Below are 25,966 nucleotides of genomic sequence, written 5' to 3'. Positions count from 1 at the left end.
GTGATTCCAGAAGCTGAGGATTTAGGAAGAAACATCAGCTGTCATGAGGCTGATTTTAAAAATGATACAAGCTGGGAATGCAAGTTTTGCTATTAAACAAGTCCAGTGCTGTGCAACCATTTAAACCCAGTCTGATATTCCCTCGAGCGGTGTCTAAAGCTGTTGAGAAGGGGTCGAGAATTAGTCAGACGTCATTCTCACAAACCACAGCATTTTTGTCTCGCTGGCACACAATTCTGTCTCAGGGTGAAGCTTCACACATCAAGTGGCAGCATCTCTCTGCTGCAAAGCAGGCCAAAAAAAAATTAAAATTCTGTGGGAAAATGTTGGATCTTGGCAATGAAAATCCCGTCTGTGAAGAGGAAGGGATGGGGGGCTCTGAAGGGTGGGATGGAAGGGAGGGGGAAAGGTGGCTCCAGCCATGGGGACAGCAGTGCTCTGCATGGCTTGGTGTCCCAGTGCAAATGAGCATTGCACATAAATACCTGTGAATTAATATTTATTTATCTTATCAGCTCTGAAGCACTGGTAGCTTTAGGGATGAAATAGTGCATGGGAAGGAGGGCGCTGCACAGCTGCCTGCTGCTGGGGCTGTTCTGGCTGACATGAGGTTAGGCTGACATGCAGTGAGGTCCAAAAGCAGTTAAAGATATTTCTGATTGCATAAATGATGATTTTTTTTTTGTCTTCCCCTCTCACATGTGATAGATGGTGTTGGCTGGGAATAGGAATCCAATTAAGATTCAGAAAGCCAGCATTTTTGTTTTCAACAGCATAGGAAAGTGGTTAATAAGTTAAACAGCCTGTTATGTACATGGTGTATAGTTGGGATGTGGGAGGTTCCCTCTGCACCTGCAAGGGGGCCCAGCCACCCTCCCCACAGCCCTGATCCCTTACATTCCATAGGGATGGAATGTAAAGACTTTAATTAAGTCCACTTTTTCCTCCAAATCCAGTTTTGAAACAGATCCATCCCCCTTCCTTGTGACCCTGTGCCCAGCTTTCATATGGCTGCTGTAGGATGGGGCAGGGAATTTTGAATACTGGAAGCTAAAATATGCCCCAAACCCTGAGAGTGCCTTGTCCTCCTCCCTTGCTGCATCTCCTGTTTGTCCTACCTGGAGCAGGTGTCTGACAAGAGCATCCCTGCCTTGGGGAGGCAGGAGATTTGTGTTTGGTGATTTTCTCTGTTGGACAGAGGCTCCCACAGGTCTGCCTGTGGCTGCTCCTGCAGGACTGAGCCTCCCAGTCCCTTGTGGAATGGGCAGCGTGGATTTCAGCCTGGGAAGGGGCAGGAGCTGGATTTCAGCCTGAGAAGGGGCAGGAGGTGGATTTCTGCCTGGGAAGGGGCAGGAGGTGGATTTCAGCCTGGGAAAGGTACAGGAGGTGGATTTCAGCCTGGGAAAGGTACAGGAGGTGGATTTCAGCCTGGGAAGGTACAGGAGGTGGATTTCTGCCTGGGAAGGTGCAGGAGGTGGATTTCTGCCTGGGAAAGGTACAGGAGGTGGATTTCTGCCTGGGAAAGGTACAGGAGGTGGATTTCAGCCTGGGAAGGTGCAGGAGGTGGATTTCTGCCTGGGAAAGTTACAGGAGGTGGATTTCAGCCTGGGAAGGTGCAGGAGGTGGATTTCAGCCTGGGAACACGGAGGGTACAGAGCCGGCACACGAACCCTTCCCTTGGGTCCGCCTTTTAGGGCGGCTGTGTGCAGGGTTTGATGCGAGCGCCACGATTCACGGTGACATCACGATGTTTTCTGCCCTGAATCACAGATTTCCCTAAATTGAGCCCCAGAGGAAACTCGTAGTCAAGCGAAAATGTGCAACCCTTCTCAGCGCATCTGAGCCAAATACGTGCGAGCCCGTGCGGACGGCAATGGGCTCTGTCCGTGTGTGTCCCGAGCAGGGGGAGCTCTGCCCTGCTCCTTGTTTGCCCTTTCTCCTGCCTGAGCAGCAAGCCTGGAAGGCACCCGTGGATCTGTGAGCCTGGGCATGGATGTGCGGGGTTGGCACCAGCGTGGGCTCTGCCCCCTGCACACGCACCCCTGTGCGGCTGCCTGGTAGCACAGCCCCTGTTTCCTCTCCGGTTTTGAGGAAGGACTCTTTCCCGTGGTGTTTTTGGTGGTTTTGGGTTTTTTTGTTTGGTTGGTTGGTTGGTTTTTTTGGGTTTTTTTGTGGTTTTTTGGTTTTTTTTTTTTGTTTTTTTTTGTTGTTGTTGTTTTGCTTGTTTGGATTTTTGGGTTTTTTTTTTCTGTTTGTTCGTTCTTGGGGTGTTTTTGGGTTTTTTTGGGTTTGGTTTTGTTGTTTTGTTTTTCATTGTGTGACTTCCTGAGCACGCCCCCGGCCCCTGCAGCTCCTCCCGGCCGTGTCACCAGGGGTGCTCTCTGTCTGTCACCGCGGGGTGTGGAGGAGCGAGTTTTGCTTTCGTTTGCCAGCCTGGAGCCCTCGGCTCTGCGACGCTGAGGATTGCGGAAACACCTCAATCCTCGTGATTTCCCGTCGGTGAGTAGGTTTAGGTACTTTGGGGGACGTTTTCAGACTTAATCTGTAGAGGGTTGGAGAACGGATTTGCTCCTTGGTCCCCAGTGCCCGGGCAGGCTCTGTCCGGAGCCGCCTCCATGCCAGAAGCACCGAAAGGTGTTTGGGTTTCCTCTCCCCTCCCTGGCTGGCTGAGATTTCCAGTTTGGGTGTCTCTGCGGGTGTGAGCCCCCCCTGAGGAGCTGTGTCCCTCCTGGAGCAGTGGCCGGGCACGGCTGTGTCCCTGCTCTGGCACAGGGACCGGCTCTCCCCCCAGGGGATGCTGGCACGGCGGCTTTTGCCCTCCTGCTCGGGACAGAGCAGCCCCAGGTGCTTCCAGCTCCTGCTCAAAGGAGGAAGCAGCCAGGATGGCAAATTTGGTGGTCACGGGGGGACCCTTGGGGTCGTGGTCGGGGCTGTGAGGTGGTGCAGGAGCAGGGATACAGGGCAGGAAGAGTCACTGCCACCCTGCCATCCTTCAGTGTGAGCCAGGCTCTTCCCTAATGCCACTGCCACAGCAGCTGCTGTGCCACGTGAGGGGATGGCAGAGAGGCTGCTGGAGCTGGTGGGTCCCTGCTTGGCATCAGCAGTGGCTGTCTCAGCTCTGTCCTGGGCGCAGCAAAGGGCTCTGGAGCTGCTTTTCAGGGGATGATACTTTCAAAATGAGATGAGCCACATTGGGGGTGTCCAGCTCTGGTGCCACAGAGTTTGCCTTGGACTTTTCTTGCAATTTGTGACTCCCAGGTTACCTCAGGTGACTTCTCAGGGCTCTGCTGATGCTCAGCCCCTGGAGCAGCTTTGCTGGGTGCTGCCCCTGTGCTGGTTGGTGCTGCCCTCACTGGCACCAAACCTGCACAGACCTGGTAGGTGAGGGACAGAAGGGCCTGAGAGGAGCTGGCACTGTGGGTTAGGATGGCCCAAGTGTGAACTGGAGAAGCAGTCACTGTCCCAGCAGTGGCCACCAGCCCTTGAGAGGGAATTTTGCAGTGCTGCTGTGAGCAGCTCAGCTGTCAGCACCAGCAGCATTGTCTATTGTAGCCCATTAGGGACAGTTTCCATCAGGAAAGGGTTCATTGGAGATATCACTTTATTAGGCTGTCCTGAAACACTTTGTCCCTCTGTATCAGGCACCAAAGTATCTCAGTACAGTCCCCTTGACTGTGAGACTTGTGCTTCAGGCTGGAAAGAGCCCTGCCTGGGCATCTCTGTCTGCTGGGTCTCCCCCAAATCTCTGTGAATGTGGGTGGATTTGAGCTCAGTCCCAGCTGTGCTGGGGTGCTCAGGGGCAGTTTTCAGCCTTTCCCTGCCCTGTGGGAGAGATGAAGGTCCTCTGGCAGTAGCAGGCACCCAAGGAGCATCCACAGGGATGTACCAAGCATCCCCTTTCTGCCTCCCAGGCTGCTCACCTGTGGCAGAGGCATCTGCTGGGGACCAGCAGCAAGGTGCTGTGTCCAGACTAATTGCACCTGTGTGCAGAAGGTAATGAGGCTGCTAAAGGACCAGGGGCAAGCTGTGAATCCACTGAAATGCCTGCGTGGGACTGAGGCAAACGCTTTTGCTTTGTGAAAGAATTCTGGAGATGGCTCTGTTGGTCAGCAGGAGAGGGGAAAGTGACCTCTGTGAGCTGTGGTGCTGTGGGGAGCTGCCTCAGGTGTCCATTGCAGTGCATCCCAGCTTTTCCTGGTGTCCCCAGCTCCATGTGTCCTGGGTTTCAGCTTTTCTGCTGCTCTGGGCAACCAGTTTCTGTATCCTCACACTCCTCTCTTGCTTCAATCTGATGACAACCTGTTTTCACCTGCCCCTAATCCTCCCTCAGGTACTGCTGCTCTCCCTCTGTGTCTCCACTGCCTGTGAGCTCAGACATGTGATTTATACCAGCCCAAATTCACCTGTTTGATGCTCCTCCGTCATTTTTGCCTTCCTGAAAGGAATTTTGCTTCTATAATTTCAATAGGCTGTAGTGGGACAGCCTTAGTGGGGAAACAGTCACAGGTGACTTTTGTGGGCTCTTACAGAAATCATGGATCATCCCAAAGAAGGATCTCCTGTTCCCTGGGATGGACACAGCAGAATTTTGCATGGTATCACTGCTGGGTGTCAGTACTTCTGTGCTTGTTCCAAATATGCCTGGTATTGGCCATGAAAAGAAATTATTTCTGTAATGAGAGGAGATCACTGAATTTAGGGCACTATTAAGATTGAGCTCCTACCCCCCCCCCCCCCCCCAAATGTTTTACTTAAAGCACAGGTTTATTTTTTTTTCTGCTGTTTTTTCTTGTTAATGTTTAACACAGAACTTTAGCATGTTTAGCATGGCCTGAGGAACTGCTGCTTGTGGGGCTGCTCTTCTGCAGAGGGAAGGGGGAACCTCTTCGGTCAGGAGTTACTTTGCAAATCAGATATCTCCTTCCCCTCTTTCCTTTTCAGATAATTAAGGAAATGAAGCTCCCAGGTTTTTCTGCTGACCCTTTTACATTTGTAAAAGTGATTTTGCTCTCTGCTGTAGAGATTGGGGTGCCATGGGATGAGACTCTGCTCTGGGACTGCTAGATATTCTTAGATATCCCCAGGGCTTGTGTGTGCCCCCAGGCAGCAAAACCCTTCTCTGTGGGTTGCTGTGGACATGAAACAGCTTGGAAGTGACCAGGCCATGGAGAAGAAAAGTACTTGAAAGCTCTAAGCACAAAGATGTTCAGTTCAGAAGGGCCTGGAAGCTGGAGCCCAAAAAGGATTTGGTGACCATGTCCCTGCATTCTGGTCCTGCTCCTGTGACACCTCCTGATAGCAGAGGGACCCTGGGGCAGCCAAAGCCTCAGGCTCATCCCTGAGAGCCCTCCTGGGTAACCTGGCTGTGTTCCCTTGGGACACCACGTGTGTGTGCTGGAGCTGGCAGCTGGGATGGAGCACAGGACAATGTTTGGCTGCAGATGCTGAGCCAGCCACAGGACTTTGTTCAGGGTAGCAAATGTGGGGAGAGGAGAACAAAAACGGAGGAGAGGCTGGAATGCAGATGATGGCACACTGACTCTTCCTGTGCCAGCTCAAATACCCCCTGAATTTAAAGCTTTTGTGGGGTGTTAGGATGGTGCTGGCTCACTGATGGTGCCTCAGATGTGAAGCCTCTGAGCTGATGCTGAGGCAGCAGGGGCTGCACCCACACCTGGCCCTGTGAAGGTGCTGGATCCATGCTGGTGTAGCAAGAGGAAGGTGCTGGATCCATGGCAGGAGAGGTGGCTTCCCAGGGTTTGCTCTGGCTGGTGCTGGCCATCTCCTCATCCCAGTGCCTGTGACCATGCCCACCCTGGGGAGCCAGACAGGCTGAGCTCAGGGGCTGGAGTATGGGTGATGTGCTGTGCACCAAGAGGATGTTTTGGTGTCTGCCAGCCCTGGGAAAAAAGGTTTTTCCACTGAGTCACTTGCTGCCTCTGCTTTTTATGAGACTGCACTGAGATCTGGGGGAAGGGGAGATGGAAAAACCCAGCCCAGATCTCCCTGCTCTGGCAGGACCAGGTCCATGCCAGCACAGCTGCCCCACGTTTGCTTCTCAGAGGGAGTAGTAGACAGACAGCAGCATAAATAGAACAGGCTTGGCTATTTTAGGACATTGATTACATGATCAGTGCATCAAAGAAAATTAATGAAGTAAAATCTTCACTTTAGCTGCAGCTGGCAACATGGGCTTGGGTGGAGCAGAACAGGGATGGGCACCCTGGGGCTGGTCCCCAGCCATGGTGGATGAGCCATGAGGGCTTCTGCTTCTCCACGTGTTCCTCCTTGAGGCTGCAGTAGATGGAAGGTTTCCCACATGTGCCACCGTGCTGGTGTGACAGTGCCACGGTGCTGGTGTGACAGTGCCACCATTTGGGTGTGACCCTGCCACTGTTCTGGCCCTGTCCTGCTGTGCTCTTCCCTGAGCAGCAGTCTGGGGTGAAGAAACATTTGGGGGAGGGGGTGTCTTAATCTTAATAGTGTCCTAAATTCAGTGATCTCCTCTCATTAAAGAAATAATTTCTTTTCATGGCCAATACCAGGCATATTTGAAACAGACACAGAAGTACTGACACCCAGCAGTGATACCATGCAAAATTCTGCTGTGTCCATCCCAGGGAACAGGAGATCCTTTGGGATGATCCATGATTTCTGTAAGAGCCCACCTGCTTGCACAGGGGGTGATGGCACCAGACAGGCTGGGTCTAGGCAAGGGGGAGCTTGGGAGAGGGATGTGGGTGCTGTTTTGGTGATGCACACCAGTGTCTGCAGCCAGGGACGGGGTTTTCCTTCTTCTGGAGAAGTTTCTGAGTTCCTATGGAGCTGAGATGGTTGTACCACTCTTTGCCTGAGCAGCAGTCTGGGGTGAAGAGCTTTTGTTTACTGGTGGGGTTAAAACCAGGCTTGTTTCTGGTGACTTAGTGCCAAGCAGAGATCTTGGCAGGCAGAAGAAGAAGGCTCCAAGCCTTGGGAGCTGGAGCTGTTTTCTGCCCAGAATTCCTTGCAGCAGGGCTGAGCGCTCAGGACAGCTGGTGGTGAGCCCAGAGCTCCTTCCACAGCCCTGCTGGGATCACCCTATCCCTGCCCTCCTTCCCCATTCCAGCTGGGAAGCTGAGCTGCAAGGGAAAAGGGCAGCAGCCCAGCTCCTGGCAGCACAAGGGCTTGTAAATACTCATACCCAGGCAAAACAAATAGATAATATTAATTGGGGTTTCAATGCCAAATAGAAGCAGATGGTTTATCAAGGTGGAGAAGGCAATGTTTGAGGGCTTCAGATAAAGTGGATGAGCTAGGAGCCACTCTTGAAAAAGAAGATAAAAAATATTGAAGCAGCTGCTGAGAAGGGCTCACTGTCCACTAGCAAAAATAGCCACAAAATTTTGTTAGTGTAAATTAATCTAAAAATGCTTTTTTTCTTCTTTTTTTCTCCCCCTTCTTCTCCATTGAAGACCACTGGTGATTCATGACAAGTAAAATGCATATCAGAAGTCAAGACTGTCCTGTGGGATGAGGTTTTGCACTAATAATGGTATAAAACCCATTTATCTCTGCAAAATGGCTTTGGTAGCAGGCTTCTGATAAGATTTTAAATGGATTTTTAGTCAGGGCCCTGTAAATCATGCTCCAGGTCATGCAGTGCTTGTCACATGTGCCTTCACTGCTCTGAAACAACTATTGCCACTTTTTACCTGCTGCCAGAGCCAGTGTTCTGTGCTGGCCCTGGGAGCTGGGTGGAGATGGGGCTGATTGAGGGCTGGAGCTGCTCTGCATCATACTCATCCTCACCGTCTCACCCCTTTCCCTATGATGATTTGCAGAGCAGAGCTCAAGTCTGCCCCTCGTAGCTTAGGTCTGTGGTCTGTTGCCTGGGGACAGACAGACAGACAGCAATCAGGTTTGTGCTCAAAGATGGTGTGGGAGTGTGGCTCCTCAGCACAAACAAAAGCCCAGCATGCTGGAAGAAGAGGCTGGGGAGTTCCCTCTCCATTGAGGGAATAAGATGTTGCCTTTTTTTGAAAAATCTGTTATTTATGGATCAAACTCACATTAGGTCATGGATGCTCTGCTGGGCTTCCACTTGGGACACCTGGGAGATGGAGCCAGGAGAGCCTCATGGTCACTTGTGGAACTCAGAGCAAGAGGCTCTGCCCGTGGCCACGCTGTGTGTGCCCAGCTCTGCTGTAAACCAAAGGCAACTCTGACACAGGAGAGAGAATGATGATGAGGACTCTGTAGCTATCAGAAAGCAATTAATTACTTTATTGTACTATACTATATACATTTTATTTAAATTGAATCTGTTAAGCACTCACTCTGCACGCAACTGCTCACACTGCACAAAATTTCGTGGCTGTCACCCGACAGTCCACACACACCACACATCCTCTTGGCCCTGATAGGCCAAGGAAACAAAACATCTTCACTTTGGCTAAACAATCTCCATATTGCATTCTACTTTAGCACAACACAAGCACAGCAAGTAATAAGAACTGTGTTTTCTCTTTCTCTGAAGCTCAGAGAATGCGAATTTCAGAAATCTTTGAGAAGGGTTGTGCCTTGCTTTTCTCTGTGAGGAGGAATGTGGCAGCACCTCTCAGCAGTGCTGACAGGAGGTTTGGTGTCCCCAGCACTGAGGCTTGTCCCTGTGCTGTCCCACACTGAGGTTTGGTGTCCCCAGCACTGAGGTTTGTGCCTGTGCTGTCCCACCCTGGGGTTTGTCCCTGTGCTGTCTCACACTGAGGTTTGTCCCTGTGCTGTCTCACACTGAGGTTTGTCCCTGTGCTGTCCCACACTGAGGTTTGTGCCTGTGCTGTCCCACACTGAGGTTTGTCCCTGTGCTGTCCCACACTGAGGTTTGGTGTCCCCAGCACTGAGGTTTGTGCCTGTGCTGTCCCACACTGAGGTTTGTGCCTGTGCTGTCCCACACTGAGGTTTGTCCCTGTGCTGTCCCACACTGGGGTTTGTCCCTGTGCTGTCCCACACTGGGGTTTGTCCCTGTGCTGTCTCACACTGAGGTTTGTCCCTGTGCTGTCCCACACTGAGGTTTGTCCCTGTGCTGTCCCACACTGGGGCTTGTCCCTGTGCTGTCTCACACTGGGGTTTGTCCCTGTGCTGTCCCACACTGAGGTTTGTCCCTGTGCTGTCCCACACTGGGGCTTGTCCCTGTGCTGTCTCACACTGGGGTTTGTCCCTGTGCTGTCCCACGCTGAGGTTTGTCCCTGTGCTGTCCCACACTGAGGTTTATCCCTGTGCTGTCCCACACTGGGGTTTGTCCCTGTGCTGTCCCACGCTGAGGTTTGTCCCTGTGCTGTCCCACACTGGGGTTTGTCCCTGTGCTGTCCCACACTGAGGTTTGTCCCTGTGCTGTCCCACACTGAGGTTTGTCCCTGTGCTGTCTCACCCTGGGGTTTGTCCCTGTGCTGTCCCACACTGAGGTTTGTGCCTGTGCTGTCCCACACTGAGGTTTGTCCCTGTGCTGTCCCACACTGAGGTTTGTCCCTGTGCTGTCCCACACTGGGGTTTGTCCCTGTGCTGTCTCACCCTGGGGTTTGTCCCTGTGCTGTCCCACACTGAGGCTTGTCCCTGTGCTGTCTCACACTGGGGTTTGTCCCTGTGCTGTCCCACAGAGTGCCAGGAGCTGCTGTCCCCCGGGCCCATGGCGTACACGGCGCCTCCCTCGCCGCCAGGGCCCGTGGGCTCTCAGTACTGTGTCTGCAAAGTCGAGCTCTCCATCTGCGGCCAGAACCTCCTGGACAGGGACGTCACCTCCAAATCCGACCCTTTCTGCGTCCTCTTCATGGAAGTCAACGGGAAGTGGGTGGAGGTAAGTCCTGCTGATGTTTATATTTGTTCCTCCCGTGGTTTGCTCGTGCCTCCCTGAGCAGGAGTGGAGACTTTCCTGGTGCTCCTGAGGCTGTGTGTGGCACCAGTGTGAATTGTTCTGTGTCACAACTGGTCCTTCCCCCATCAGTGCCTTCTGCTTTGTGCTGGGCATTGGCTTTAACTGCAACTTCTGGTTTATTCTGCTTGGTCTGGGAGGGAGCAGGGTAGGCAGAGTATGGGTATGTGGTGGATACAGGCACCCACACTGGGTGCAGCAGAAAATGGGCATAGAGGGATTTAAATCATGTAAACCAAACAAAATGGGAAATTAGGTGTTCTCATTCAGGTTCTTGCCCAAGGAGCTGGTGAATGGCCAGCACCACCTCAGGTGTTCAGCAGTGATCTCACCTTCAGCAGGGAGAGTGTAGGGGAAAACCTCACTTTGCCACAGCCTGCAATTAACTTTTTTCAGCCTGGATGAGACTAATGGACTTTCCAGCCTTGATAGGTGTCATCTCTGACCTAATTGTGCTTTTCAGGAATTTTTCTTTCTGTCAGTAATGTCTCAGTCCAGCGGTTTTGATCCCAAAGCCTTCAATGCGATACAAATGTGTGCTGCTTTTAGGTTTTTGTTTTTCTTTTCTTCTGCTATTTTTAGCTTCTTTCTAATTGGCACGGTAGGCACGGGACTGAGCCTTGAGCAGCAGCTTGCTGGTGGTGTCAGCAGGGCTGGAAGGGGCTGGCACGGGGTGTGGTGTGCTGGTGCCTCTGAGCTCTGCCCAGTGGCACCTTGGGGACACTGCTGGCATTGACTCACAGGTGTCAGGGGTGCTGTGTGGGTTTGGCTCGTGGCTGAGTGCCAGGCAGGGTCAGGAGAGGTGGGATTGACCATGAGAACCTCGCTGGATGGGATGTTGGGTGGACTCTTGGCAGCTGATGGCACGTGGTTCACAGCTACCCCCTTGTTCTCTGTGATTTTGGCCACACAGATGTGCCCCTTGCCCTAATGGGGACAGAATAAGCTCATTGGAGCCCATCCCAGCCTACTGCCCCTTTGTCCTCCACACCAGATTAGGGACATGTCCCAGGCCTTGGTCCTGGTTGTGGTGGTGGGTCTCCTCCTTTGGCACCAGCCCTGGTGCTGGATCTGAGCTGGGCAGTGGGGCTGTGGCACCAGCTGATGCCAGCAGGGAGATTTCTGCTCACTGTTCTTTCTAGCTGTAACATTTGTTCCCAAATACAATTATTTTGTCTCACTGAGCTTAATAGGAATTTAAAATCTTTGTGAATCAGCCTTGGAGGAGTGGGGGAGGAGGGACAATAAACCACAGGCTGGGAAGTGAAGATGGGTGATGCTTAAATGTTCTACCCAGTGACGTCATCTCACAGAAGCCATGAAAGAGCTGACCTGTGGTGCCAGGAACAGGGACAAGGGACACATGACTCAGCCCTGCAGCTACCTTTGTGCCACTGAGTCATCCAGGCAGTCCTGCACCCTCAGCATCAGCTTCCCTTGGCACTTCAGGCAGTTGGGGCATGAAGCACCTCCCCATGCTGGGGATGCCTGAAGGTCCCAGCCAGCCTCCCCCTGAACACTGGAAGACTCTCCAGTGCAGTCACTGAGCACAAGGGCTGCTGCTGGAGATGATTTCCTGGTTTTGTGCTCAATTTCCCAAATCATAGGATTGTGGACTGGATCCTTTGGGAAGGAACCTAAAGATCACCTCGTTCCTACCCCCCTGCCATGACCCTTGCTTGAAGCCATATCAGCCTGGCCTTGAGCACTTCCAGGGATGGGGCAGCCACAGCTTCTCTGGATAGTCTGTGCCAGGGCCTCACCACCCTCATGGGGAAGAATTTCTTCCAAACACCCAATCTAACCCTGCCCTCTGTCAGTTTGAAGCCATTTCCCCACGCCCTGTCACTTTGTGCCATTGTCTGAAGTCCCTCTCCAGCTCTCCTGTAGCCCTTTCAGGTGTCCTAAGGTCTCCCCTGAGCCTTCTGTCTTCTGAGCAATCCCAAGGCTCTCAGCCTTTTCTCTCAGGAGAGCCACTCCATCCCTCTAATTGTCTTTGTGGCCCTTTGAGGCTCTTATCCAAACAGATTTTTTTAATTAGCCTGGCTGCCTCTTACCAACCCTTGTGCTTTTCTGCTTTTTGGTGGCAAAGGCCCTGTTCTTTCCTGCAGATCTGAAGGGGATGGCAGGAGCTGCTGGCAGTGAGGGATGTGTGATGGTCACCAGCGAGGTGGCTTGTACCCACCAACCCAAAGCTCAAACCTTGTGCAGCTGCCAGCTGGGGATATTGTTGTGCTTCACACTGGCACTGGGCAGGAGATTAAACTGTTGGATCTGGGGGTTGAAGAAAGCCCCATCACTCCCAAGTTTACCCCAAGCTGGCTGGGATTTTCATACCCTTCCTTCAGCCACTTCTTCCAGAACAGAGCTGGAGATGGGACCTCAAGTTATCTCCTTCAGGCTGGGGTCTGGCTGTGAAAGGACTGGTTTCTCTTGGTCCCTGGCTTCCCAGTCATTCAAAGAACATGGAAGGACCTAAAATCCATCTCCGCTGCCTGTGCAGTCCCATCTCCGAGAGCTGGAGGGGGATTTGTGTGTGTTGTGCAGCTGAAATGAAGCAGAGCTGTGGGTGCCTCTGCTCCTGGTCCAGCTCACCCCTGAGCAGAGGCTCCTTTGGTAGGGGATGGCAGCAGAGAGGGTTTGTGTGAAGCTGTGTGGCCCTGGCCAGCTCACAGCCCACTGGTGTTGCTGGCTTTGGTTCCCTAGGGTGCAGCAGGTGGCTATTCTGGGAACACAGCATTTACTTTAGTAAATTTACTTTACTTCAGTCGTTTCTTGGCAATTAAGACAGACTAAGCGAGCAATTGCAAAAAGCCCCGTGATGGTTGGGTGTATAAATAGCAAACTCACCACATTTCCACTGAGCCCCTCCAAACCTGCCTTCTGTGCTGAATGAGTTTCTTTGGGACTAAGGTATGTGTTTGCTTGCTTTTTTATTCTTTTTTTTTTTTTCTTTTTTTGGAGGCTTTTTCTGCTCTGCTTATTCCTGGCTCAGCAGCCCTGGCAGACATCCCACGGTCCCACAGCCTGGTTGGTGCTGCCCAGGGATGCCAGCTGCTTTCCAGAGAGGTCTTGCCCTGGATCTGGGATGCACAGCCTTGCCCAGAACTGGGTGTCCTGGCTGCAGGACAGGGTGGAATGCCAGCCAGGGTCACAGCATGGCCAGAGGCTTTGTGCTGCCCCACAGGGAGATGGGATGGTCTTTCCAGACACTGAGGGCAGCAGCTTTGATAAAATCACACTGGACAGTGCCTGTGTTTCCTTCTCTTTTAATATCCATGTTACCATACCCTGGGATAACAGGGTGATGTGGCAAAGTGCCAGTGCTGTCATAACACCTTCCACGAGTCCAGGCTGCTCAGAGCCACATCCAACCTGGCCTGGAGCACTCCAGGGATGAGGCAACCACAGCTTCTCTGGGCAAACTGTGCCAGTGACTCACCACCCTCACAGGCAAGAATTTCTTCAGAACATCTAATCTACACCTGCCCTTAGTCAGTTTGAAGCCATTCCCTCGTGGTCCTGTCACTCCAGACCTTTGTCCAAAGTCCCTCTCCAGCTCTCTTGGACCCATTTACGTGCTGGAAGTTGCTCTGAGGTCTCCCCAGAGCTTTATCATCTCCAGGCTGAGCAGTGATACCAACATGATACCATCTGCTGCTCTTCTGACAGAGCTCCTGCTTGCTTTGCAGGATTCCCCCCCAGCTCTGGTGTTCCTTGTTCAGCTCTCAGGCTCTGCTGCCCCTGCCCTTCCTGCCCCTTTCAGCTTCACAAGGATATTTTGCATGTCAGGCTCTAAACTTGCCCTTTAGCATGCCTAGGAGGGAGTATGGGTTCTGACATGAGAGTTCAGACTCTCCTTGCCCAGGGACTTCCAGAAGTAAATACATCAGCCTCAGTTTCCCCAGTTTCTAACACTCTGGCCAAAATCCTGGGGGTTTGTCTTTGTGCAAGCTCATCACAGCACCCTGCTGGTGCTGCCACCCTTCCTGCAGTGTGAGCTGTGGGGTCTGGGACCAAAGTTCCATTGCTGCAGAGCAGCATTCCAGGATCTCATTGTGGCTGTCCTCAGGATGGTGTTTTGGCTCCCACAAGGCTTTCTGACCACCTGTGCCATGCAGTGCTGTAAACCCACACTTCCACCAGCTGCCTGCCAAGTTTCCTCTGCTCCTCTCCCTGCTCCTGGCTGTGGGGTGCTGCAGAGAGCTGTGGTGTTTCCCCTCTGACAGTGGGTTCCCCACATTCTTCCAGTCTCCATTTCCCCTCTGTGCCTGCCCTTCCAGTTCATCATTGCTTCCAGCCTGCTTGCAACAGCTCTTGGTGACAATATCTACTGAAGTTTTGTCTCTGGGCCCCTCCAGCCTCTTGTTGCTACTAATGCTTGATGAAATCTATGAAAAAAGGGACTGTGGTGATGTTTTTTTATCTTTTTATCTATGGAAGGCCAATAAAGAAAAAACCACATGTATGTTTTGGGTTGAGTTCCAGAGGGAAATGCTAGAAAGTTGTGTGCTGGCTCATGACACTTCTTGTTTTGCTTGTCCTTGTTGCTGGCTGCACAGACTAGAAGAAGCAATTTTGGCATTACAGCTGTGAGGGTCTGCTGAGGATAAGAGGTGTGTGAGAGCCTCAGCTCATGGGAGAACAGGGCTTAAAGCAAATGAAGCAATTCTGGCTTCAGTGATCCTCGAGTCCATGCTGAGCCTTGGCTGGGTGGGCACTTCCATCCTGGCTGTTGGGTGGGGAGGGTGTCCATGCCCCCCATCCTCGGGAGGCAGCTCTGCCTGATGTGCCCTTGTGTGTTTAGATGGATCTCAGCTTGTGCACCCAGGTGTCACAGCCTGTGTTTAGGGACAGCTCTGCTGAGGGCTTGCTGTGCTCATTCTGGTGGTCACCATGGGCTTTCTGGGTGGCTCTGGCTGAATTCAGTTTCAGTGACAAAGCTGTAAAATGCACTTGCCTAAATGCCTCTTTTTCTCTGCAGCTGGACAGGACAGAGACAGCTGTGAACAACCTCAACCCAGCTTTTGCCAAGAAGTTCATCATTGACTACCACTTTGAAGAGGTGCAGAAGCTCAAGTTTGCCCTGTTTGACCAGGACAAGTCAAGCACACAGCTGTATGAGCACGATTTCCTGGGCGAGTTCTCCTGCACCCTGGGCACGGTGGGTCTGGGGTCCCTGCAGCAAAGGGGACCCCAAAACACATCAGACACGGGGATGTGGTGAGGTGGCAGCTGTTCTTCTCACCCCATGCAAGTTCTCTGGCTCCTTCCTGGAAGGACAAATGTGATTTGCTTGTCACCCTTCAGCTGTTGAGGTTGAGCTGTTGCACATTAGGGAATGTCTGCTTGCTCCAGTCTGAGCTAATCATGGTGTGGTTTCTGCTGGTGCTGGCAAAGGGACATCAGCTGGAAGCTTCTGGCTCTGTCTTCACCATGGGGTATAGTATAAGGGCCCAGTTTAGGCTTGGGAAACTTCCAGATATTTAAAGTTAGGATGCATGTAGTCTGCCTTTCTTTCACAGTTTGGGTTTTCTCTTTCTGAAAGTTTTGTCCATCGCTGTTGTGTAGCAAAACATTCCTCCTGCTTGAGCATGTTGGTGCTGGAATGTGTCTTCTGCTCTTCCTGTGGAAAAGCTTTTGGGACACAATGTGATTTATAAGTTTTTGGAAGGTCTTTTCATTCATGAGCCCAGACCCTGTTAGAAGCTGGCAGCTGCATTCTCCAAATGTCTTTGTCCTCTGGCTCAGAAGCTGGGAATGAGGGGGATTTTTTCCATCTTTTTGCAGCATCCAGCAGCTGAGGGCTGCTGTGGTACCTGGCACAAATGCAGAGGCTGGGAGAAACTGCTTCTGTAGTGCTCAGTGCTGGGACTGGGCAGGAAGGAGGTGCTGTAATAGGTGGGTCAGCATGGGGAGGGAGCCCAAGGTGCTCAGGGAGGCTCATGAGCACAGTTGCTTCGCTCACAGAGTGCAGCATGGCACTGCATGTGGCAGGCAGCACCAGGGGCTTTACCACTGCCAGCTCAAGAGCTTGACAGGTTAGAAGAGCACTGACATTTACAGGGTTTGAAGTTAATGACTGGAATTTTGGAAGTGGTCTGTGATGACCTAATTCTGCTCCTGCAGAAGTTTAGAGACGGTGCAGGCAGCAGCTCTGGCCTGTGTTCAGTGGTTCAGCTTAAACCCATCCTTTACTGTTAGTTCTGCTGTGCTGAAACACATCCAGAGTGGGGCAGCTCAGCAAGGGCTGCTTGAGAAAGTCATGTCTTGGTGGAAGCGGAGAATTCATGGACATAAGGACACAGCTGGAACCTTGCTGTTCCTGAGTGTGGCTCTGCAGCAGCCCAGGGCTCTGCAGGCTCTTGTTGGGGAAGAACATTATCCATGTGCAGTGGGGAGGAAGGTGGAAGGGTCTGAACCATCTTCTCCTGCTTGTTGGGTCTCCCAGATGGTCTCAGCCCTTCTGGTGCTTGGGAAGGTGACTGGTCAGAGAGGAGCCTGCACAGACCCTCCTGGGCTGTGCTGATGCTGGGGATGGGCAGGTGCTGGCAGGTCTCACATCCAGGGGCTCTCTCAGAGCAGCTGATGGTTTTGCCATGGTGGCATCACTGTCTGCTGTGTATTTGGGCACAGCCAATGGGTTTAGCCTGTCAGGAAGAAGAGAGCTTGCAATTCTGCAAGCTTACCCCCAGTATTTCCACTCTGCAATGGAGAACTTGACCTGTGCCCAGTTTTTGCAGCAGTTCCAACATCAGCTTCTTGGTGACATTTAGTCCTCAACAGGACACCAGCTTGGAATGGAGGAATCTTTTAATTTCCCTTTTTCCCCTGAAGTCCTGTTTGCCTCCTCTCCCTGTGGCCAGCATGGGCTGGCAGCACAGCCCAGCTGTGGAGCAGAGGTGGGCAGGAGGGGTGGCACTTGTGCAGGGTGAGGAGAGGAATGAAGCAAAGTGCATGGGGGCTTGTGGGTTCAGCCACCCTGCCTTGGGTTTCCTGAGGGTTGGAATTTGCTTGGTGAGATGTTTCCATGAGCTGCCAGAAGCAGAGAACAGCTGTGGGCACCAATAACTGGGCAGTGAGAATCTGACTTTTCAGTTCTGAGTTTGCACTGGAGCTCAGTCAGATCAGCCAGGTTGCTTAGTGCAGCTGATGAGGTCTGTAGTAGGATTTAAAAGGAGGCCTGGATCATTCCCAGGCCTGTTATGACCTCTGTGGCCAAAGGAAATGCAGCAGGGATCAGACTCCAGGCTGGAGGGTGTCCATGGTTTCTGTAGCCAGGGCTGTGAGGTTTGTCCTGCCTGTTCCCAGTGTGGCACAAAGATCTGGTTACACTGCCTGGTGATTCCTGTGCACCAAAAGCACTGGGACTTGGCTGGCTCCTCACAAATGTAAAGGGTTTTTGCTTTGAAATTGCAAGAATCAGGATCACAGAATGGTTTGGGTGGAAAGGGACCTTTAAAGCTCATCCAGACTCAAGGGGTCACACTGGATGTGGGATCAGGGCACAGGTGGCTCCAGCAGGTTGCTGGATCTCCATGTGGGTTATCTGCACCTCATAAGGAAAAATTACAGGTTCTCCAGATCTGAAGGAGACTGAAACTCACTGAGCTGGGAAAGATCTCAGGGTTTAATTAATTTCCCAGTTTATTCTGTCTGTCCTGTTACAAACCAGAAGTGAAGGGAAGAACTTTGCATGCCTTTGGGGGTGCTGTCCCTGCTCAGGGGGTGCTCAGAATGATGCTGGGGGAGAGCATCCAGCTTTAATCAGGATCCACCCATGGAAACATGTCCTGCAATCAAGGGGCTAGCAGGGGTCGTGGTAGAAGTGTGTGAAATGGGCCTTGAGGGAGTGAGTGGTGATGTTGCTGGGATCAAATTGCAGTGGTTCTGTCTGTGTGAGGACCCACTGATCTCCCCCCCTGGTCCCTGGGTTCCCTGAGGGCTGGGGTGTCACTGGTGGTATTCCCACTCTCACAGCCATCCCTGCATATTGGTGCCTTTCTTCTACTCCTGCAAATGAATCTGAATTAACCAACATGAGCAATGATCAGTTGCTTATGAGTCTGCTTTTGATCACTTGTACAATCATGGCTTTATTGTCTTTGGCTTCTCTAGATTGTCTCCAGCAAGAAAATAACACGGACTCTCCTCCTGGGGAATGGCAAGCCAGCTGGGAAGGGCATGATCACGGTAGGTTGGCTCCTTTGTGTTGCTGCTGGGCCTCTGAAGGTGGATGGGGGCAAGGCAGGGCACTCACAGGGGCTCCAGGAGATTGGGGTGAATCTCTTGAATATGTTTCCCTTTGCCTCTTGTTTTCCTGGCCACTTTGGTCTGTTTGGAGGACAGTTTATTTGGGACAGGACAGTTTATTTGGGACAGGATCTTGCTCAGTGTCTGTCCTGTTCTTAGCACTGTGAGTCTTCAACTTCTGCTTCAGTCTCAGAAATACAAAATGCCTCAATCTGCAGAAGTACAAAGTAAATCTGTGCTGCCGTTGTTTGTTATCTGGTAGAAGGCGCCTGCTCAGACCTCTCTGGTGCAGTGACAGGTAATAGGGCTCATTCCTTTTGCAGGGATGGGTGATTTTGTTTGTAGGATGAGGATGTGCCATGGCAACAACTCTCATGGCAACAGCCACTGCTTCTGATCCAGACCCCTTCGGGCAGTGGCCTTCCTGCTGTGGATCTCTTCAGCAATGTTCTTTTTGAAAAAGAAGAGACTAAATTTAGGTGTGTTTCTGTCTTACCTCAGCTCCCATCATTTTTGGATCTCTGCTGTGTTATGGGTTTTGTGAAATGTGCAGCTGGGCTGCAAAGTTGTGGAAGGAAAGGCCAGCAAGGAGTTAAACTTCTGTCAGGTTTAAAAGCACTAGAGAGGTTTAAAAGCCTGGGACCTGCTGCATCTCCGTTCTGTTTGCTTTAGGGGAAGATATTTTTCTCTCCTAATTGCTGCAGTTAGTCTTTAAATGCAAGGGGAAAAGCCACAGTGAGGTTCAGAAGTGGGGCCATTCCCAGGGCTCTCACATCCCATCTGCTGCTTGAGTGGGAAGAGCTGGAAAAGTTTCCAGCCAAGTTCAAAGGTTACATGCTTTAGAGAAAGGAAGGTCCTGTTGTGTCACTAATGTGCCATTAAACATCCAAGGGGCAGAGGCATCTGCTTCATTTTGTAGAACTGATATGATTTCTTGATCTGGGTTTTTTTTGTCCTGGCCTGGCGTGGGTGATGACATCAGGGCTGTGTGTGTGGGCACCTTTCCCTTGGTGCAGTGCTGGAGAACAGGCCATGGACACCACTGGAGGAGCAGGCTCCAGGGAGTTTGGAGCCTAAGCCTGACTTCCTTGTCCTCATTCCCTTCAGTTGTGCCCAGCTATCCATTTTCCTGGCTGAGATGCCACACAGGTGAATGCAGCTGAAGAGCCTTGGCTGAACACATGGGACTGAGTTTGAAGAGAGGGGATCCCAAAGCAAAATTCTGTGTTTGTAGAAGTCAATTTTAAAATCTTGCTGCACCCCTGTGCTGGACATAGTGGTGGGGATGTTGCTACTGTCCATGCTGGCCAAGAGAAGATGCCACCAGCAACTGTGACAGGATGGCACAAGGACATTCCTGGCCTGTCTGCACAGCCTGGTTTTTACATAGCCTACAGGAGCCCCAAAGTGCTGGATTCCAGCTGGACATGCGTTTGTGGGGCTGAGGAAAGGGCAGATTTCATCCTCTTCCCTGCAGTTTCTCTTCCTCCTGCTGGTTTTGGTGACTGCTTACACCTGCCAGGGATTAGGTGGGAGAGAAAAGTAATTCCATGGCATGGCAATAGGGAACTCCTGTATGGAGCAGAGGGGAAAACTGGGGTTCATGTGGCTCCTCTGTGCACCAAAGAGTTGTGTCCACCATGGGAAGGCCAGGAGGTTGCCCAGGAGCTGTGGCTCATCCCCTCAGCTGCCCAGGCAGATGCAGGAGCTGCATCTCTGCCTCCTCATCTCTGCCACCTCCCCAGCTCTCCTAAGTGCCAATAACCCTCTGATTGCTCCTTCTGTAGAAAATTGTCCCCTGGAGTTCTGCAAGTTTTTCTCGAAGCCTTGGTGTAATGACACTGTGTGATTTCAGGGCAGGACAGCCCCTTGTGAGAGCCAGGAAGCAACCATGCTTGGGACACTGCACATGCACAAGGACAATGTCCAGGCTGTGTTCCTGGCTGTCCTGGTGCTGGCTCCTGCCCTGGGAGAAGGGGGATGCAGCTGGAAATGCTGGGGAACAGCTCAGCCCACCTCAAGAGATCAGAGAAAGGAGAGGTGAAGAGCAGATGCTTGGGCAGGAAAAAAAAGACAAGTGATTCAGAAAATGGCTTGTAATAAAAGCGAATAAATGTGGGGTTTTGTTATAAACATTCCTTTAAAATACCAAGAGACTGATTAGACCACATTCCAGACAAAACTGGCCCACTGGGGGCTGGCAGCCAAAGCCCTTCTGGAGCATGTGGGAATGAAGTCTCTCCAGCTGAAGGGGTCTGGGCTGTGCTCCTGCCTGCTGCAGCTCCTCAGGAGCACTCGTGGGCTCTTCGTCCTTGGGGCTGCCTTACCAGGAGCTCATCTGGAGACATGGCTCAAGTCCTGGCTTCCACCAGCATTTCCCCTGAGGGAAATGTTCCCCTAAGGATGTTTTTGCCATGCCGAGCCCAGGACGTGGAGGATGAGGTGGCACATCTTGCTGGCAAGGGTTCAGATGGCTTCTCCTTCCTCTTGGCTCAGTCCTTGGAGGCTTCTCCTCCTTGGAGGTCCTGAAGGAGCCCTAGTGCAGAAAAGCCATGTGAGACCAAGTCCAGCATAACACTCAAGAAAGGGGTTGTGTTTTTTACAAGAAACATAGTTTTTTATGCTGAAAATGAATGCAGCCTTCCCTTGTCTTTCAGATAGCTGCCCAGGAGCTCTCAGATAACAGGGTGATTACTCTGAGCATGGCTGGCAGAAAACTGGATAAAAAGGTGAGTGGAGCTGTGTCTGGGGGATGCCATGTTAAATTTCTGCCCTTGGGATCTAAAGAAATCTCTGCTTTGGGTCTAGCAGTGACAGAAAGCAGTCCCACTGGAGAAAACTTAAGGATGAAACTGGGCAAGATCCTCTGGCTGCTGGGCACAGCTGTGCCTCAGTTTCCCTGTTGTCACTATTCATCATCACACATCTCCAGGTGGAAGGATTCTGTGTGTATCAGCATGTCTCAGAGACAGCACATTTACTGCCTCAGTGGCAGCTTTTGGAATTGCCTCCTGACAGAGCTGGAAGTTTTGATGACCCTTGACTCCATGAGCTGAGAGCTCCTGGCTTGTCACCTTCAGCCCCTCTGGAAACGGGGCAAAGATCTGCTTCTGCATCAAAGTGTAGGGCCTGTCCTCTCCCAGGAAGTGAGGATCTCACAGGGACAGGGAGCACAGGAGCTTTGCTTTGGATGTGATGCACAGGAAACATTCTTAAAGCCTCTCTGAACAGCATCTTCTGACCTTATTTACCAGGCAACCAGAGCTATTCCTCTTGAACCACTCCTGTTGCTAAGCAATCCATGGGAATATTATTTTTTCCTTTTTCCTAGTCTCTCCAGAGCTTGTTTTATTGGCAGGATGGCCCTGGGTTTCTTTGAAAACAGGGTAAAGCAAGCAGCCAGGCAGGAGGGTATTTGCTGGGGCAGAAGATGGGGCTCACCCAGTCCTGTTGTTAAAATTCAGTGGGTATCTGGTTTATCCAAGATGTTTTTCCCACCTGTTGGAAGTGGCTGTTTTCTACCCTTCTACTTACCCTGCCTAGTGCAAGGAGCCAAATGCTCCAGTTAGGAGGTAACAAACAGCTCAATTTCATCTGTAGGTGTCAGCAGAAAGGTTGTGCTCAGTGACCACTTGCTGTCACCAAGAGCTGACAAGGGTTCTTTGCCAATTCCCATGCTGCAGGACAGAGCTGCAGTGCTCAAAGCCCTGCTTATGAGCAAAGGATGCTCAGGTCACTTAATGCAAATTAAAATGGCTCTTGAACAAGGATATTGGATGAAAAACAATATTTTTGTGTCATTTTTGGTTATGGTTGAAATGGAGCTGTGGGAGCTGGGTAAAACTTGTTTAAGGTTAGGAAAGACAGTGGAAAATTGAATAAACAAAAGAAAACCAAGGCTAAGGTTGCAGCCTGGGGAGTTGCAGCATCCTGTACCACAGAGCATGGAGCTGGGAGCACAGCTACAGGCTCAGACATTATAGGGAGGGACTGGATCTCACAGGACTTTGTGGTGGGGTCAGGGATCATCTTCAGTGCACACACCAAGCTGAAGCTGTGCTCATCCCTTACTGGCAGCTGTGCCACAAGCCCAGCCTGGAGCAGTGCTCAGCCCCAGGCAGCTCCTTCTGCCATGGCTGCCCTGAGGCTGGGATCTCTTTGAGGCTGCAGGCAGGTCCTCCTCCCCATCACATCCCATCCTCTCCACCTGCATCTCACTACCTTGATGTAAATGTTGAAACTGCAAAGCATGTCAGCAGCAAATTCAGCCTGGGGCTCTCATACCTTATGATCAGTTCTTGGGAGAGTTGTTGAAAGATAAAATATCTTGCAGAAGAGGAGGCATTTCCACCTGGGGCCAGGCACGTGGAGCCCAGGGCCGTCTGTGCCACCACAGCAGTGGGGACAGCAGGAGGGCAGTGATGCTTCAGCATGGCTGGGGGACAGCAAGTGCTACAAGCCAGAGCTGCTGCTGGAAGCTGTGATTTAGGGAGCTGTATCTGTGATTTAGGGAGCTGTATCTGCTGGAGGTGCCAGCTCCACCCTCCTTCTCCATAGTGTTTTAAACCAGTTTGGATCATTTCACTTCTTGGATCGATTTGCAGATCGATCCGGTCTGCTGAGCTCCTTTGGTTGCTCAGTTTCCACCTCCTGCCAGGTTTGCAGGGGTGAGATGTGGGTGGGTTTGATGTTTTAAAATAGCAGCCCACAATCTTGTGGCTTGGAGGCATCTCCCACCCTGCTTTGAAGAGAACAAGGCCGACTGGACTTGCAAGCCAGGCTGATGCACGTGGGATGGCAGCAAATCCTTCAAAGCTCCCCAGAGCCTCCACCAGCCCACGCTGGGCTGCTGCTGCTGCTCCTGAAGCTGCCTTGGTGGGAGCTTAAGCCAGCACAGGCAGGGTCAGGTACCCACCACTGGTTCTTTAATCCATCTGAGAAGCCTGCAAGTGCCAAGCCCAGGTGGTGGGTGAGGGATCAGAGCTGTGCTATAGCCACAAAGCTGCAGATGGAATGGCTTGTGTTTCTAGCCTACAAATGTGTGAAAAAGGGTAGGGAAAAAAATAGCCTCATCTCACCAGAGAGCCTTTATGGTCTGCTTCTCTGCAGAAGAATTTTGACTGAAGCAAGTTGTAGTTTCCCCAAGCCAAAACACTTTGCAGTGATTTACTTTTCTGGCTGGCTTCAGAAACAGGATTTAGATGGAAATGTTGATGGATTTTCTGCTGGGGCATCATTAGAACCCATGTGCATCCCAGCTGCCATCTCCTGGGCTTGCTGTGGACAGGAGGTCCTGGAGTGTCCACGTTTCCCCCTTCCCCATGCACAGCCCCTCACATCCCCACTGCATCACTCAGAAGCACAAACCCATAAAAAGTTCCTCCAGCTCTTTGAAGGATTCAGACACCCACCCTCCTCTAGGAGGAAAACCCAACTGAAATAACTTAAATTCTCCATAGATTGTCTGGAATATTTGGGATTTGGTTTCTTCTTAGCAACTCCTTGGGTTTTTTTCTGAATGGGAATGAAGCTCTGCCTAGAAAAGCTGGAGTTTCCCCGTCGGTGCCTTCCTCCTCCCGAGGCAGCCCCCGAGCTGATCCCAGCAGAGGGGTGTGTGTGCACGTTCCCACAAAGCAGAGCCTTTGTGGGGGGATTATCTGAGGAGATGCTGGCAGCAGAGGCAGCACACACTGACTCAGGGCTGCCTTGCTCAGGGTGTTACATGATCCCTGTCAACACCAGGGCAGCTCGCTCCTTAAAGACTTCCTCTGCTTATGCTTTGCTGCTGTGTGTAGGAGGGTGGATTTTCTTCCTTTCTCCCCCAAGACATGCACTTCAAAATTCTGGTTTTCCTCTGAGGCTTTGGATGTTTTTCCAAGCCCAAATGCAGCTGCCTCCCAGCTGGGGCTGTTTTCTGTGGCATCTGTGTCCAGAAAGCTCATTGGGTACAGGCACACGCTGGGGTGCCAACACACCCAGCTCACAAAATGTGCTGAGGAAATCCAGAGGATTCACACAGCCAGGAATTCACACAGCCAGGACACTGCCTGTGGGTGCTGCCTGTTTGCCAGAGTGCCTGACCTGGCCCCACGAGGACAGGAGAGTGTCTGCAGGGCTGGCAGTGACACAGAAACATCTCCCTTGGACCTCTGCTGCTTGCAGAGCACCATGTAACCCATCCTGTTCTTCTCCCTCCAGGACCTTTTTGGGAAGTCAGACCCCTTCTTGGAGTTTTATAAGCCAGGTGATGATGGGAAGTGGATGCTGGTTCACAGAACAGAGGTGAGCAAAACTCCAACCTGAGCTGCTGAGACACCTCCATCCTCACATCAGCTCCTCTTGCCCTTCATGGAGTTATCCATTGCCTGTAGAGCAGGGTGGGATCCAGGGATTTCAGAACCTCACAGCTTGCTTCCTGGTGTCCAACTGAGGCTGCTGGACTCCAGCAGATGAAGGTTCACTGGGGCCAGCAAAGTCCTGAAATATTTTCTGTGCACTGCTGTATCCAGAATGCAGAGAAGGAGATGGTCTTGAAGCCCGTGATAATCCCCAGTCCTGGGCTTAGACCGAGCTCTGGGCCACTCTCCCTCCACTTTCAGGAGCATCAGGATGAGCTGTGACCTGGGGAGGTGGTGGAGAGAGGTGGTGTGAGGTGGGGAAAGGTTAAAATGAGCTTTTTCCCCACCTCCACCTAAGCTGGGTGTTGAGGCACCTCCAGTTTCAGTGCAGGAGCACCCTCCCCATGTCTCTCATGAGCCAGAGCCACAGCCAGGGAGGCAGAGAGCTGTACCAGGGTCTTGGTGGGTGTGAGCAGGGCCAGCTGACCCCTCCTCTCCCTCATTTATACCTGCTGTGCTAATTTGGTCTCAGCTGGTCACTTCTCAAGCTGCTAAAGCCAGTGGTGTCAGGAATACCAGGCACAGCATAGGCAGGGAGAAAAAGGCTGGATTTTGCTTTAACAATGGACTAATAAGTACTTTTCAACGGCTTGCTTTCTTCTCCTCAGAGCTTGTTTCAAGGCTCTTTTTAGTTTGTACATAGTTCCTGGCAGCTGGCAGAGAGGGGAGGGGGAATCACTCGATGGGGGGACTCACAGCAGCTTCCATGGCAGAGGAAGAGAGCTCCATCTCACCCCCTTCTTTCTCCATCCCTTTTCTTGTGCCCCTCAAAGCCTGGTTAAGGAGTTGTACCATCACAGGAAATGGCTGTAACAAAACACAGGGGGAGCTCAGGTGGAAGGAGAAAGTGGTGTTTGTTTACAAAGTCTCTCCATATGTTTGGTTTTACCACTTCTGTGCAAAGTCCATGAGGATTTCCTTCCCTCACACACCCACAGGCACGTGAGCACCAGGATGTGGGCAATGCCTTGTGTCCTGTGGTACCAATCCAGGCCATCCTTACAACCTCAGCTCTGCTGTTTATTTTCTGGTGCTTTCCCACACACCTTTCCATGCATATTTAGCTCACATCAGCCTTAGTATTTCTCTTGTGGGAGCAGGCTGGGACCTTACTTGTTTTTCCCCTCATGATTCAGTGTGTGTAGCTGGGCTTTGACTCAACAAGATGTGTTTCTCAGATGTGGGGGTTTGGAGTGGCCCCCAGCCCTTCCTTCTGGAAGAGGCATGGGGAGGTGACTGTGCACCAGCCATTGCTGGGATCTCTAAAAGCCTCTAAAAGGTTTGTGGGGAGCAGATGTCTGTACTGGTGTTTCCTCTGAGTTGCTGCCCATTGTCCTGTCTCACTGGATCAAGGTCTAGACAAGTTTTCTTTTGAGTAATGGATGCTCCAACTGCCTCCACCTTCCCAGCCCTG

At 51.7% G+C, this 25,966-nt stretch overlaps 1 protein-coding gene across 3 annotated transcripts in view; it reads left to right on the top strand.

Moving 5' to 3' along the window:
• The window catches only part of CPNE2 (copine 2), a 47,068-nt gene that overhangs the window by 3,229 nt on the left and 17,873 nt on the right, over positions 1–25,966 (top strand). Inside the window, exons 1-6 of one of the 3 annotated variants that reach the window (XM_036390063.2) lie at positions 2,372–2,499; positions 9,630–9,826; positions 14,886–15,065; positions 18,020–18,094; positions 20,812–20,883; positions 24,353–24,436. In XM_036390063.2, coding sequence (XP_036245956.1) covers positions 9,659–9,826; positions 14,886–15,065; positions 18,020–18,094; positions 20,812–20,883; positions 24,353–24,436 — 579 coding nt within the window. In that variant the 5' untranslated portion in view covers positions 2,372–2,499; positions 9,630–9,658. Of the gene's footprint in view, positions 1–2,371; positions 2,500–9,470; positions 9,827–14,885; positions 15,066–18,019; positions 18,095–20,811; positions 20,884–24,352; positions 24,437–25,966 lie in introns of those variants that run through there. The other 2 variants (XM_036390062.2, XM_054516111.1) reach the window with 2 other exon arrangements.

Source organism: Molothrus ater, chromosome 12, assembly GCF_012460135.2.
Source record: "Molothrus ater isolate BHLD 08-10-18 breed brown headed cowbird chromosome 12, BPBGC_Mater_1.1, whole genome shotgun sequence".
NCBI lineage: Eukaryota > Metazoa > Chordata > Aves > Passeriformes > Icteridae > Molothrus > Molothrus ater.
The sequence above is the reverse complement of the archived record's forward strand: the minus strand, read 5'-3'. Positions and strand labels throughout refer to the sequence as shown.